General features: G+C 39.4%; 1 protein-coding gene and 1 long non-coding RNA gene across 3 annotated transcripts in view; one reads left to right on the forward strand and one right to left on the reverse strand.

Moving 5' to 3' along the window:
* Positions 1–12,570, reverse strand: part of LOC144616550 (uncharacterized) — a 135,363-nt gene that overhangs the window by 54,072 nt on the left and 68,721 nt on the right. For both annotated transcript variants that reach the window (XR_013555909.2, XR_013555910.2), the window contains one exon: positions 9,974–10,096. This is a non-coding gene — a long non-coding RNA (uncharacterized LOC144616550). The remainder of the gene's footprint in view (positions 1–9,973; positions 10,097–12,570) is intronic.
* On the forward strand, positions 11,411–12,349 carry LOC144616549 (olfactory receptor 4F3/4F16/4F29-like). Its single transcript, XM_078447701.2, has one exon. It carries the CDS (start codon positions 11,411–11,413, stop codon positions 12,347–12,349), a length of 939 nt encoding a protein of 312 aa, XP_078303827.2.

Genomic DNA, 12,570 nt, shown 5'->3' on the forward strand with positions numbered 1-12,570 from the left:
CTTTCTGTTACATTATTTAAATCCTTTTTGATCAGTTCATTAGCTGTTGTTATTTCCTGGAGATTCTTCTGAGGGGAATTCTTCCGTTTGGTCATTTTGGATAGTCCCTGGAGTGGTGAGGACCTGCAGGGCACTTCCCCTGTGCTGTGGTGTATAACTGGAGTTGGTGGGCGGGGCCACAGTCTGACCTGATGTCTGCCCCCAGCCCACCGCTGGGGCCACAGTCAGACTGGTGTGTGCCTTCTCTTCCCCTCTCCTAGGGGCGGGATTCACTGTGGGGTGGCGTGTCCCGTCTGGGCTGCTTGCACACTGCCAGGCTTGTGGTGCTGGGGATCTGGCGTATTAGCTGGGGTGGGTAGGCAAGGTGCACGGGGGCAGGAGGGGTAGGCTTAGCTCGCTTCTCCTTGGGTGATCCACTTCAGGAGGGGCCCTGTGGCAGCGGGAGGGAGTCAGATCCGCTGCCGGAGGTTTGGCTCCACAGAAGCACAGAGTTGGGTGTTTGCTCGGAGTGAGCAAGTTCCCTGGCAGGAACCGGTTCCCTTTGGGATTTTGGCTGGGGGATGGGCGGGGGAGATGGCGCTGGCGAGCGCCTTTGTTTCCGACCAAACTGAGCTCTGTCATCTGGGGGCTCAGCAGCTCTCCCTCCCTTTGTCCTCCAGCCTTCTCGCTTTCTGAGCAGAGCTTTTAACTTATAACCTTCCAGACGCTAAGTTGCGCTTGCTGTCGGAACACACTCGTCTGGCCCCTCCGCTTTTGCCAGCCAGACTCGGGGGTTCTGCTTGGCTGGCGAGCCGCCCCTCCGCCCTGGCTCCCTCCCGCCAGTCCGTGGAGCGCGCACCGCCTCGCCGCCCTTCCTACCCTCTTCCGTGGGCCTCTCATCTGCGCTTGGCTCCGGAGACTCTGTTCTGCTAATCCTCTGGCGGTTTTTTGGGTTATTTAGGCACGTGTAGGTGGAATCTAAGTGATCAGCAGGACGGGCGGTGAGCCCAGTGTCCTCCTACGCCGCCATCTTCCCTCTCCAAGGCCGTCTAGCTTCTTTTCAATGACCATTAGTAAAGACAGCATCTTAAAATAAAAAAAAAATAGAGTATGTTTTATAGCTTTATTTTAAGCTATTATTGATAGATATGTCACTTTGAAGTATACAGGGTGATAATCTGATGCCCATATGCAAATCAATAAATGTGGTATACCACACTAATAGAATGAGAGATAAAAATCATAGGATCATCTCAATAGATACAGAAAAAGAAGTTAACAGTCTTCTACATCCTCTCCAGATTAACAGCTGTCACCAAATTGGGTATACAAGGAATGTACTGAAGCTAATAAAGGCCATTTATGATAAAACCATAGCAAACATCATACTCCATGGTGCGAGTTTGAAACCTTTTCCTGTAAGATTAGGAACAAGAGGGAGGTACCCACTCTAGCTGCTGCTTTGCGACACAGTGCTAGAAGTCCTAGCCATGGTAAATAGATAAGAAAAAGAAGTAAAAGACATCCAAATCAGAAAGGAAAAGTATTGTATATGTGTGCAGATGATAAGAGTTTTTTAAATACAGAAAATCCCAAAGACTCTACCAGAAACTTAGAACTAAGAAATGCATTTGTTTAGTGATGTTGTAGGATACAAACCAATGTACAGAAATCACTTCATTTCTTACACTGAGAACGAACAATCTGAAAAAGAAATAAAGGAAATAATCTAATTTACAATAGCATCAAAAGAATAAGATACTTAAACATAGGTTTAAACAGGAAGTAAAAGATATATACACTGAAAATTCAAAGCAACTGATTATAGACATTGAGGAAGACACACAAAAAAATCAAAAGATACTTTGTGTTCATGGATTGAAAGAATATTTTAAAGTGTTTAAAGCTTATCATTATAATTCTATAATGATTAATTCTATACTTCTATATTTTCAATGCAATGCTTATCAAAATTACAATGGCATTTTGTTTTTACCAGAACAGAAAAAACCATCTTAAAATTCATATGGCAAAAGATCCTAAATAGCCAAAGCAATCCTGAGAAAGAAGGACAAAGTTGGAGATCTCACACTTCCTAATTTCAAACTTTATTTCAAAGCTATACCCATCAAAGTAGTATGGTGCTGGCATAAAAACAGACACATACATCAATGAAATAGAATCCAAGGCCCATAATAAATCCCTGCATATACAGTCAACTAATATTTGACAAGAATACTTAATGGAGAGATGATAGTCTCTTCAACAGATGGTGTTGGGAAAACTGGATAGTCACATGCAAGAGACTGAAGTTGGACCCCTCTCTTACACAAGGAGAGAAATGAACTCAAAATGGATTAAAAACTTAAATATACGACCCTAAACTGTAAAACTACGACTAGAAGAAAGCATAGGGAAACATCTCAACATTGGTCTTGGCGACAATTTTTTGGATAGAACACTAAATGACAGTAACCAAAGCAAAAATGAAGAAGTGGGACTACATTAAACTAAGAACCTTCTATATAGGAGAAATAAAGCTTATAGAATTGGAGAAAATATTTGCAACAAATTACAAAGGGTTACTACCCAAAGTATGCACAGAACTCCTAGCAAAACAAATAATCCAATCAAAAAATGGGCAAAGGAATGAATAGACATTTCCCCAAAGACATACAAATGGTAATAGACACATGAAAAGTTGCTCAGTATCACTAATCATCAGGGAAATGCAAATCAGGTAGTATCTCATACCTTTTAGAACGGTCATTATAAAAAAAAATAAGAGATAACAAGTATTGGCAAGGATGTGGAGAAAATGGAACTTGTGTGCACTGTTGGTGGATGTGAATTTGTGCAGCCACTATGGAAAACAGTCTGGAGGTTCCTCTAAGAATTAAAAATAGAACTACCATATCAGGCAACAATTTCACTTGTGGCCATATACTTGAAGGAAATGAAATTACTATGTCAAGGAGCTATCTGCACACCTGTGTTCATTGCAGCATTATTTACAAGGGCCAAGGCATGGAAGCAACCTTAGTGTCCTTTGGTAGAGATATGGATAAAGAAGCTTTGGTACACACACACACACACACAGGAATATTTCTTAGCCATCAAAAAGGGAAATCCTGATTTTGTAAGGGTGTAGGTAGACCTTGAGGCATTATGCTAAGTGGAATAAGTCAGGCAGAGAAAGACCAATACTATCCATTCTTTGTTACGTGGAGTTTTGAAAAGTCAGACTCCTAGAAACAGAGAGTAGAATGGTGATTGCCAAGACCAAGGGGTAGGAGAAATGGGATGATGTTGTCCAAAGGGTACAAACTTGCAGCTATAAGAAGGATAAGTTCTGAGGATTTAATGTATAGCATAGTAACAATAGATAACAATTTTCTGTGTATAATACAGTAGTTTTGAGTGTAAATCTTTTTTATAGTGTTTATTGATTTGAGAGAGCACATGTGTGCATGCACATGACGGAGGAGCAGAGAGAATGGGAGAGAAAGAATCCCAAGCCGACTCTGCACTGTCAGTGTAGAGCCCAACATGGCTTGATCTCACGACCGTGAGATCATGACCCGAGCCAAAGTCGAGAGTCGGTGGCTTAACCGACTGAGCCACCCAGGCACCCTGAGTGTAAATCTTAAATGTTATCACCACACACAAAGTAATGATAGTGAGGTGATGGAGATGTTAATGAACCTTATTGTGGTAATTATTTTATCACATATATGTGTATTGAATCATGCTGTATACTTAGTAAACTTACACAGTGTCATATGCCAATATCTCCGTAAAACCGTGAAAAAATTTAGGGTATCTGTAGGTACTTTTGCCTAGAAATTCTAGTAAGATTGCTGAATTACAGATGTAACACTGGTTAATGTTCAACAGGCCATAAATATCTGGGGTTGTCTGTCTGGATGGATAGTGAGTGTATGGTACTAGTCAAAAATCTGTGAGGAACAAAGGGAACTTCACTATGTCTATATCCTTTAATTAATACTTAATGGTGAGATAAATTAAATATATTCTCCTAGATACTCCTTGGATGGCCTTGGGCATGATGTAGTGTGGAAAGGATAAACACCAACTTTCTGCTTCCAAATTTTGTACTTTTCTATGTTTATTGGCCTTTTAATTTTTCTTCCTTTATGAACTGTCAATTCATTCTATTTTTTGTTTTCTACTAGTTCGGCTTTTATTTGATTTACCAGAGTAGAAGAAGGTATCTGTAATGGTTAATTTGTATGCTATTATTGAAAATGTATTTTATTTTCATGTTTTTCATATTTAATATATTTCAAATCCAAGAAAATTATATTCAGGGAGTCAGTTTGAATGTAATAATCTTAATGTACTTAAGTGTGTGTTAACAGTTTTTGGTTGAATTATCTTCTATTTTTCCAATTTGCTGCACTCTGACCATTCTTTGGGTTGTTTTCCTATTGTTTCCGGGGGAAGGAAAGTGTGCCCACACCTCTCTATCTCCAACTCTCTGCCTTCTGTCCTAATCTGTTTGTACCCCAAGTGTTCACATCCTTCTTCATTATTCTGAGCCTTTCATATTTACTCATGCTTGCTGTTCTTATTTGTTGTTTGGACCTTTGAACACACAAAGAGACTTCGTTGACAAAATGTGTCAAGATTTCTAAGTTCTACAACTGTTTTCCTGAAAGTTTTGGAGTTTTTTTCCATTTAAAAAACATAAAATACATTTTTCCTTTCAATAGAGATTTCCCTGGATTATATCATTAAAAAATCTAAAAAGTATGTAGCTCTTTATTTTGTATAAGAAAATCCTACACCTCTTTCCTCCCTCCCTGATAATCCTGTGAGACCGTTCCCTTGGACTCATGACCTCAGGCTGAGAATCCCAGAACTCTAATGCATCATTTGGTCACCACCTTGTGCTATAGCTAAATTAGGAGCCTTTCTCCAAATAGCAGAGTTTTGTTTAGCTTCTTGTCCTAGGGAGGGTGAGTGGAAGGATATGGGCAATGCTTATGCACGGGAGGAAATTCAGTGTGTGGAACTCCTCTGATTCCCTGAGCCTGATGTTATGAGATCTTTTGACAGATTAGGTAGGTGGTGGTGGTGAAGAGGGGCGGAGGGGTTGGTGGACCATACTCTATAAGAAGACCGTCCTTCACAGGTTCCTATGCTTCCAGAGAGGAAGGGTATACGAAAATGAGCAGAAGCAGGAATTGTACAGGAGGGAAGAGTTGGGGCAACTGTATAGAGAAAGGTATGGGAAAGAAAGTGAAATAGATTTTTCCAGCTTTATTCAGAAATAATTGATATACATCACTATATAAATTTAAGGTGTAGAATATGATGGATTGGTTTATGTATATTGTGAAATGACAAACACGGTCGATTTAGTTAATATCTATCTTTTCATAGGTTAAATAAAAAGAAAAAATTTTTCCTTTTGATGAGAACTCTTAGGATTAACTCCCTTAGCAATTTTCTTGTAGATCATAGAGCAGTGTTAACTATAGTCATAATGTTGTACTGAAGTTGGTTTTTAATGGGAATCCAGATTTGAGAACGAAGATATGGGAGAAAGAGTAAAGCATAGAGTTGCCACAGGCTTACAATTACTGTACCTGCCTTTACTATCTCTGATCTGTATTGTGTTTTCTCCAGTTGTCAGCTCATCTGTGGCTCCGCTTGCTGCATTGCCCAGTATGTGATTTGGTCAAACAATTTCATTGTGACCTCAGGCCTCCAAGGGTCTCTTTCTTTCTTTCTTTGTTTCTTTCTTTCTTTGTTTCTTTCTTTCTTTCTTTCTTTCTTTCTTTCTTTCTTTGTCTCTTTTTTCAAGGGAATGCGTTTAGTTTGTTGTCAAGTTTGTAATTTTAATTCCAGTTTAGGTGTGCAATATCATGTTTCAGAGGTTCTGTACATTGCTCAGTGCTCATCATGATAAGTGTATGCTTAATCCCCTTCACCTAATTCACCCATCCCCTCACCCACCTCCTCTCTGGTAACCTCGAGTTCTCTATTGTTAAGAGTCAAAAGGATATATGCACTCTTGTGTTTATTGCAGCATTATTTACAATAGCCAAGTTATGGAAATAAAGTGTCTATATCTGAATGGATAAAGAAGATGTGGTAAATACATACACAATGGAATATTGTTCAGCCATAAAAAGAATGAAACCTTGCCATTTGCAACAACATGGATGGATTGAGAGAGTATAATGCTAAGCAAAATAAGAGAAAGACAAGTGCTACATGATCTTGCTTATATGTACAATTTAGGAAGCAAAAATAATGAACAAAGGATCTCTGTTTTGATACCCCATTCTCCTTATTGTGCCAAATAAATACACTGCTCTAAAATTCTGGGTATCAGTTCATGAACACTTCTGAATGGTGTCACAAAAAGATTTCCTCTGGCTTTTGTCTAAGTTTGTGATACCCAGCTTCATCCAGATCCTCAGTGTTGTTTGGAACCCCTTTATCTCATTACTGTAGATATCTGTCACTCTACACATTTTCTGCACATAGCATATTGCCTTATCTCCCCATTCCCCCCCTTCCCAAACCTCTTCCCCTAGATGATTGACATTATTTGTCAGTTCCTGATTTTACTTTCTCCACTTTGGCACCATTGGTTATCTCCCTAAAATCATGATTTTCTCTGTTTTGATTTTCTCTGCTCTCTTGAATGGCACCAGTGATAGCTCAGCCCTAAGTCTATGGCTTTTACTTAGTCTTCTCAATTTGATCACTGGTTAGTGTATGAAAGTGAGCCGTTCCTTAATTCTTTGACATTCCTTTCTACCTGATTTTTGTATATAGAAACAGGGCTTTTAAAAGGTAGATAATAGGGGAGCCTGTGCTGACAGCTCAGAGCCTGGAGCCTGCTTTGGATTCTGTGTCTCCTCCTCTCTCTGCCCCTCCCACGCTCATGCTCTGTCTCTCTCTCTCTGTCTCTCTGTCTCTCTCTGTCAAAAATAAATACACATTAAAAAAATGAAAAAAAAATAAAAGGCAGATAATATGTAAAAATAGTAGTACTAGCAATATAATAATGATGATGACAAATACTATGTATTTGTTCTTTTTTGGCCATGCATGTTTCCTCCATTAGCTTTCTTTTATCTGTTCATATGTTATCCTTTAAGCAAATATTTCTTTCTCATGACGTCAAAGTTTGAATGGCTTCTACGTTTTTGTCTCTAGCTTGGATGTTTCTTGTCTGTCAATCACCATGACTTTTTATGAATAAATGGGCCAGACTTTGGTGAATCTTTGACTAGCACCAAAACTTTGGTGGATTTTGTTTTTTTCCCCCTATTCTAATTGGCAACCACCTTTCTCCCTTCCCTTTAGCTTGTACACTAATATGTAGGTTTAAGTCTTGGATCTGCCACAAGTAGCTATAAACCTTGGGTAAGTTAATTTATATATGTATTAAATGTTTATGTGGGTGGGATAGAATATTTTTGTGAATAAAAGGGAATTCTTTCCACATTTATTCAAATATAATGACCTATAACACTGTGCCAGTTCAAGGTGTACTTTTTTTTTGTATGCTTGGTTAAAATTTATAGGAGGTATCATTGTTTTAGACCATGAGCAAACATCCATATTTTTTTTATGTAGTCAACACAGCACTGGATTTGGAATAAGAAGACCTGGTATTTGATTTCAAACTAACTAACTATGTTTTTATGTAAGTTACTTTTTCGAATTTCAGATTTTTCATCTATAAATGAAAATAATTTTATCAGATATATCCACCCCTACAGATAATTACAAGCATCAAATGTGTGAAAGTCCTTAGTAAATATGCACCATGAAAATAATGTATACTTTTCCAACTCTAAGATGGCATCGTTAAATATTTTAGAAACTTTTAAAATATAGTGAAAAAAATCATTATTTTTTTTCTGACTTTAACAATGTCATGGAAGATGACTACTAATTATATCGTGAAGCCTGGAAAATAGAAACTGTAAATTTCCTGATATGTTGGCTGTACTGGAACCTGCCACCTCACGCCCGGTCTTCCTTTTCCTTTTACGTGCTGCTTCTTGTTTTCTAAAACTTCATAAAGTTAAACCAGGAACCATTATAAGAGTTGAGATGAGGCTTGCCTATTCCCAAGTAGAAATTTATAGCAAGAATACCAGGCATCCTTTAGGGAGTGATTGGGAACTATGTTAATGCTTAGTTTTGAATGTGAAGAGTTCCTTTATGCATGCTGGACTTCATGGAAAAACATGGTAGATGAGAAAAACAGAAACTGAAAAATGATGGACTTGAGAAAATGGTTGTACTTCAGAGAAGTGTTATCAACTAAATAATCAGGATATCCTTGCTACTTATTTTGTGTTTTAGGAAACACAAGAACCAGAAGAAATGGTCCTTTTCCTCTTAAACTTATAATATATTTGAGGAAAGAAAATATGTAATTGAAACCATTGAGGGGGCACCCTGGGTAGCTCAGTCGGTTGAGAGTCTCATTTTGGCTCGGGTCATGATCTCACATTTTGTGAGTGGAGCCCCACATTGGGCTCTGTGCTGCTGGCTCTGAGCCCACTTTGGATCCTCTGTCCCCCTCTTTCTCTGTCCCTCCCTTGCTGGTGCTCTCTGTCTCATAAAGAAATAAAATGTTAAAAAAATTGAAACCATTGAGGAATTATGATTAGTAGCAAAGGATTTGCTCTAATAAGAGAGCAGTTATTATCTCTTCTCAAAAGGCCTTCCTTTCTCCTCTTAGCTTATTAAACTCCTACTGGTTTTTCAAAACTGTTAACACTTTCTCCTTTGTAAAGATGTCTCTGAATTTCACAGACTCTTAGGTGTCCTTCTTGGCCAAAAGTAGACATCTGGAATGTCTCCTAAGATGCTATATATTGTGGTTTATTTTTAATGTGGTTAATTATTATTTTTCCATTAAAGTTTAAATTTCCTGACTTCTAGGAATAAGAGAGAAAAGACGTTTGTATAAAGTGTAGTTACTAGGAAAGTTTTCATAGAGGAAATGGGATTTTGATTTACCTTTAAGGGATGGGTAAGGTTTGGAAAGTTCTATATTGTACTACCCTATACTTAACCACTAGCTATAGGAGGCTGTTGGGCACTTGAAATGTGGCTAGTGCAACCAAGGAAATAGGTTTTTAATTTCACTTAATAACCATATGGAAGGAGTGGCTGCTGTTTTGGACTAAGTAGATCTAGGTTTGGCATACCTCTTCTCACTTTATCATTTTTCTAGCATATGGAGTCTGAAGTCAATTGTAGACTAGAAAACCTGGATTCTGTGTAACTAGTTGTTTTTTCCTCCCTGGACTACTGTTTTCTCCTTTGTAAGTTATTAGCTTGGACTAGGTAATCATGAATGAGTTAGTAGGATAATAATTTTTAATGTTTATTTTTGGGAAAGAGAGAGACAAGAGTGTGAGGGGGGGGGGGGGCAGAAAGAAAGGGCGGCACGGAATCCAGCATCGAGTTCGAACTCATACACTGCGAGATCATGACCTGAGCTGTGGACACTTAACCAACTGAGCCCCCCAGACGCGTCTGTGGGGTATTTTTATGACTGATTTCACTCATCATGTACAACTGAGGTGTGCACATGTGTGCATATTTAAATACACATATTAAAGGACAAGGGGCACCAGAGTGGCTCAGTCAGTTGGGCATTCTACTTCGGCTCAGGTCGTGATCTCATGGCTTGTGACTTCGAGCCCCACATTGGGTTCTGTGCTGACAGCTCGGAGCCTAGAGCCTGCTTCAGATTCTGTGTGTCCCTCTCTCTCTGCCCCTCCTCCGCTCATGCTCTGTCTCTCTCCTTCAAAAATAAATAAAGATTAAAAAAATTTTTTAAAAAACGGGAAAGCTTTAGAATCCATTTTTTTTTCTATTGCTAGGTTTTTCTTACTCTTTCCTTTTGGTTCCAGTTATGAAGCTTTTTGTGCATTCATGTATCTTTATTTTACCAGTACTTACTGTTTATTCTGAAACCTACCTCTTTTTTTCAGATCACTTCACCTCTTAGCAGCAAATCTAAGTATTATGGGAACCAGAGAGCTGGAGAGGCAGTTTGACACACAGGCAAGAGAATATATCTCCTACATGGAAACATTTTAGTCTGAAAAAAATGGGTAACAAGTAGAGAGATTCATGTAGTCATGCAAAATTAGGGGCAGGGAACTGTCAGACTTGGCATTGGATCTCAGACAATTGAGAGAATTGAAATGGAAGAGATGAGATAAGAAAAATAAAAGAGCTAAGGTTGATGGAAGGATGGGAGAGAGTCAATGGTTGTGTTGTAACTGTGACATTAGTGGGCATATCTTCATCCAAACTCCCAAAGCTTAGGGCTCCAATAGCTATAACCAAGGTTCACAAACTTCAGAGATTTAAAGACTCTGGACAGATAAATGGCATTGGCTTCCTTAACTTCCCATAACACCCCATTCTCCTTGCACACCTCGGGCGAGTCCTGCTAACCATCTTTCTAGGTACTTCTAGTTTCTGGGTTTCATGCAAGTACTCTGTGCCATCAACATCTATTCTGCCCTTGGTCCTGGCATACACCCAAGTCACCTCTGTATCCTATGTCTGGTTTCCTTAGCTCGCCACTACCCTGTGGGCTTAGTGTGAATTGCAAAAGTGATTGTAGGTAGTGGTATAAGACCTACTACAAGAGACATAATATGTGCCTGAGATGAGTTGAGGGTAAGAAATAAGACGACTTGAATGACTGAGGAATTGTTGTATGAACAGTTCAAATAGTACCAGTGAGGGGTGCCTGGGTGGCTCAGTCAGTTAAGCATTCGACTTCGGTTTGGTCATGATCTCATGGTGGTGGGTTCAAGCCCTGCATCAAGCTGTTTGCTGGCACCATGGAGTCTGCTTGGAATTCTCTGTCTCTTTCTCCCATATCCCCCGCCCCCTTCCTCCCTCCCTGTCCCTCCTTCTCTGTCTCTCTCTCTCTTCCTCTCTCTCTGCTCTCCCTCTCTGGTGCTGTCTTTGTCTCTCTCAATATAAATGCATGAACTTAAAATATTAAAAAAAAGCAATAGCAGTGAATTCTGGCAAATGCAATCTTTACCTCTTCTTTCTTTTTCTGTTTGTGTTGCATTGCACCACCTTCCCCGTGCCTCCTGATCCTTGTTATATACATCTGTGTTTTCATATTTGCATCATTTTCTTGTTTATAGATCCAGAGTCCTTGCAGCCATTGTGTTAGGAATACTGTATGTGGAAGTGACTCAACTGCTTTAGGTGACCCCAGTAAAATGCATATTTAATAATGACCCTGAGAAGGAATTGAGGAGATATCTTGTTCTAACAATGTGAATATCCTTGATTAATTAATCTTTTTAATGTAGAACTTCATTAACATTTTCATTTTAGTTTCATGTTTTCTTTTGTCTGTAACATTCTAGCGGATAAATCAATGGATAGAGCAAATCACTCTGTGGTGTCAGAGTTTGTGTTCCTGGGACTCACCGATTCCTGGGAGATCCAACTTCTCCTCTTGGTGTTCTCCTCTACGTTTTATGTGGCAAGCATGATGGGAAACTCCCTCATAATGCTCACTGTGATTTCTGACCCTCACTTACACTCCCCCATGTATTTTCTGTTGGCCAACCTCTCCTTCATTGACCTGGGAGTTTCTTGTGTCATTTCTCCGAAGATGATTTATGACCTTTTCAGAAAGCATAAAGTCATCTCCTTTGGTGGCTGCATCACTCAAATCTTCTTCATCCACGTCATTGGTGGCGTGGAGATGGTGCTGCTCATCGCCATGGCCTTTGACAGATATGTTGCCATATGCAAGCCTCTTCACTATTTGACTATTATGAACCGAAAAATGTGTATTTTGCTTACAGTTGCTGCCTGGGTAATTGGCTTGACCCACTCTGTGATTCAACTGGTTTTTGTAATAACATTGCCATTCTGTGGCCCTAATGTGTTAGACAGCTTTTATTGTGACTTTCCTCGGTTCATCAGACTTGCCTGCACAGACACCTACCGTCTAGAGTTCATGGTCATAGCCAACAGTGGGTTCATATCTCTGGGATCATTCTTCATATTGATTGTCTCATACATTTCTATCCTGATCACTGTTCGGAAACACTCTTCAGCAGGCACAACTAAGGCCCTCTCCCCTTTGTCAACTCATGTCATGGTGGTGATTTTGTTCTTTGGCCCTTGCATCTTTGTTTATATCTGGCCTCACCCCACCTCACACCTAGACAAAAATCTTGCTGTTTTTGATGCGGTTCTCACTCCTTTTTTTAACTCAGTCATCTATACATTCAGGAACAAAGAGATGAAAGTGGCAATGAGGAAAGTGTGTAGTCGGTTTATTATTTATAGAAGGATTTCTTAAATGACACAAGTATTACAAAATTTCCTTACTGACTTGAAGTAACATTACATATCTATAGTTTTTTTTTTTTAATTTTTTTTTCAACGTTTTTAATTTATTTTTGGGACAGAGAGAGACAGAGCATGAACGGGGGAGGGGCAGAGAGAGAGGGAGGCACAGAATCGGAAACAGGCTCCAGGCTCCGAGCCATCAGCCCAGAGCCCGACGCGGGGCTCGAACTC

Source organism: Panthera onca, chromosome B3 (genome assembly GCF_046562875.1).
Source record: "Panthera onca isolate mPanOnc1 chromosome B3, mPanOnc1 haplotype 2, whole genome shotgun sequence".
In the NCBI taxonomy this organism is placed as follows: Eukaryota; Metazoa; Chordata; class Mammalia; order Carnivora; family Felidae; genus Panthera; species Panthera onca.

What these genes read in the sequence shown, in the direction of transcription:
- LOC144616549 (XM_078447701.2), top strand. Translation starts at nt 11,411, where the DNA reads ATGGATAGAGCAAATCACTCTGTGGTGTCAGAGTTTGTGTTCCTGGGA.